Source organism: Aplysia californica, unplaced genomic scaffold (genome assembly GCF_000002075.1).
Source record: "Aplysia californica isolate F4 #8 unplaced genomic scaffold, AplCal3.0 scaffold01144, whole genome shotgun sequence".
NCBI lineage: Eukaryota > Metazoa > Mollusca > Gastropoda > Aplysiida > Aplysiidae > Aplysia > Aplysia californica.
In genome coordinates this window covers 33,634-36,551 of record NW_004798414.1, presented here as the reverse complement: position 1 = coordinate 36,551, position 2,918 = coordinate 33,634, and the positions used below count along the sequence as shown (strand labels likewise).

The 2,918-nt window shown below is 40.5% G+C and overlaps 1 protein-coding gene across 1 annotated transcript in view; it reads left to right on the top strand.

Annotated features, from left to right (window-relative positions):
* LOC101847852 (histone-lysine N-methyltransferase SETD1A) overlaps positions 1-2,918 on the top strand; it is a 25,924-nt gene that overhangs the window by 2,959 nt on the left and 20,047 nt on the right. Inside the window, exons 2-4 of the mRNA XM_013090104.2 lie at positions 384-541; positions 1,013-1,108; positions 2,444-2,614. Of these exons, the coding sequence (XP_012945558.1) occupies positions 384-541; positions 1,013-1,108; positions 2,444-2,614 (425 nt within the window). The remainder of the gene's footprint in view (positions 1-383; positions 542-1,012; positions 1,109-2,443; positions 2,615-2,918) is intronic.

The window sequence follows — 2,918 nt, the reverse complement described above, 5'->3', positions numbered from 1 at the left end:
TGATTATTAGAATTGAAAATTATTTCTTAGGTACCAAAAAAAAGGGGGCAAAAGTGAAAATTTAAATTTTCATTGGCATTGCTAGACAACTGTTTCTTTTCATTTAGTGCTAGTTTTTGCTTGTTTTTTGGAACTATTCCCGAACCAAGTTTATTAGTAATGACTAAGCCTTTGTTTCTGCCTTTTAGAAGTTAGAGGCAAGTTTTTGGGGTTATAATGAGACATAGTGCGCCAGGTTTAGGTGACCGTAGAAAAAAACTCGGGGAAATGGTGGAAATAACTCAGGGTCTAAAGAGTTTAAAGCCATGCTGGAATGGATTTATAACACAAAATACTGAGTGTGGAATTCATGTGGTGACTTTTCTCTCTTGTTTGTTTTGCAGACATGAATGGGATGGCTCGGCATCATCCACATCATCATCCCCCTCCCCACATTCAGTCGGAGATGGACAAAAGACGGCGAAATTATAAGCTTTTAGCAGATCCCATGCTGGACCACAGCAAGGAGAAAGTTTATCGCTTTGATGGAGTCAACCCACATGTAAGTTGTCAGTGTGCTGTTCTTAATGATGAAGAAGCTGAAGAGATAAATTGAAGGAGAAGAAGAGGTGTTGAATTTTTATACAAAATGGATTTGAAATTTTATGCTTTGGTAGGAATACAGGACATCACAAGACAAACGCTGCAGTGGAACTGGAACCCCACAGGGAGCATGAGGCAGGGGTAAACCTAAGGGAAACATTGAGGAGATGTGTGAGGAAAGGACATGAGAGAGATGAAGCTCACTTGGAACGAGCTAGGAAGGATAGCCGAGAATAGAGATAAATGGAAGGAGCTTGCATGTGGCCTGTACCCTGCCAGGGGTGAAAGGCTTTGATAATGATGATGAGGAGGAATACAGGCTTTACTTTTTTGGGGCACTTCTCACTCAGACAAATTAAGAGGGAACATTTTACATGATATTTTATTTTATTACAGCGCATCATTTTTTTCCACACTAACTGTTTTGCAGGATGGCAGGACCGTGGAGACCAAAGACCCGAGACCTAAGTATCAGCGGATCTGCTACAGAAGGCAGCCCTCAGACCTGCCTGTGCCTAGATGGAAGGTAATTCGCACGGCTCAGGCTAGCCAGATTGGTGTTTTTTTTAATGCCCCTAGCCTATCACAGGGATGTAAATCTTCCGGCCGACTTGCCATTTGGGCCCGAGCTTTTAACAAAAGTCTACTATAAACGATATATATATAAAATAACTAAATAGGGACTATTTGTTATAATACAGGGAAAGAAACAAATATAAGTTAGTCTCACAGTATTCTTATTTCAGTCAGTGTGTGCGCGCCGTATATATATATATTTTCCGGCTTTTTTTTTCAAAACCTGTTTACATCCCTGCTATCTACACAGTTTGGATCAGTTGCCATGCATAGCATAATTCGTATGTATACAGTAGTGGAAGTCGGATTCAACGAAGTTGTCGGGCCGGGCCTTAAATTTTGTTGAACGCGAGTGTTCGTTATGACAAAGATGAAGTTTTTGTGTAGATAATTACAAGCACTGAGCAAGTAATATGTGTATTCGACTTTCTCAATCAAAAGTAGCTTGGTTTCAGATGAGAGGCATTTTCGTTTCTTTAATACCGAAGAAAGGCTGAAAAAGTCCAGGAAAATATGCTGAACTCTAGCAAGGACACACTGCGCAAAAGGGCTGATTCGCTCAAATGCATGTCTGTGTCATTATCATTTCAAACATACTGATTGCCGAGCAAGTTATGTCGCTGAGTGAGTAGAGCCTAGCAGGCGGCGACGTTTGATTCCACAGTCCAGCACGCAATTCATTATGTAGATCTTTGTCAAGACCAGCTTATTGTAATACTGGTCAGTAGCTGGGAAAAAAAAGAATCTGGCGCGTTGGTATCTCCACTGATGTTCCACACCCGCACCGCTTCTACCCACTCCCCCCAAACACATGCACACACAGTCCCATGTGTGCTGGCCGCCCGTCCGACCCCGACTCACGCTTAAACATGTGTGCCTTGTAATGACACGTGTGTGTTGGTATAAAATGAAGCTGCTGATTGGTCGAATAAGGCAGTTCACTCTGCAAACGACTTTGTTGAATCCGAGCTTGTTCATTTATGTGTTCGTTGAATCCGAGCTGTTTGCCTTGATTTTTATGAATAAAAACCCCCCGGGGAATCCAACTTCTTTCGTTGAATCTGAGTTTGTTGAAACTGTGTTCCCCTGTAGCAAAATTTGTTCATTAGAAAATTTCCTACTGATTTTGCTATGTGTGCGTGCTAGACTTTTTAAAGAATTTGTAAGCTATCTTTGCCTATTTTTATTTACTGAACGGTACAAACTAAACTATTTTTTTATCTAGAATGTTACATAAGATTGAGTACAGTTTAATATATATATATGTATGCATGATATTTCACAGTATGACCAGTTCTACGTGGGTACCCCACCAGCTAAAGAGGTCACCTTCAGCAATCTGAATGACAACATTGGTCGTGACTTCCTGGAAAATATGGTAAAGGGCTTCGGCAAGGTGGAAGACGTCAAGATATACTATCACCCAAGGAACAGAAAACATCTTGGGATTGGAAAGGTGACTAGTGTTTCGAGGACTTACTTAACCCTATACGTACGTCCTGGGATCATTGTGTACCCCCGGGGTTGCATTCTTCATGTTTTAGAATACTTCTAGTACAAAGATCTCTTTGAAATTTTCAATTTTTATCAAAAAATCATTTTGACAGACTGCTATGCATAGCCTACGGATCGGATTAACGAGTAAATTTCCTCTTTGGAAAAGCATGACGTACGGATAGGGTTTAAACAAATCCCGGCCATGAATTTTTTATATTTAAAATATTTTTTTTGGGTCAAAATGAAAGGTGAAAGTCAAGGCT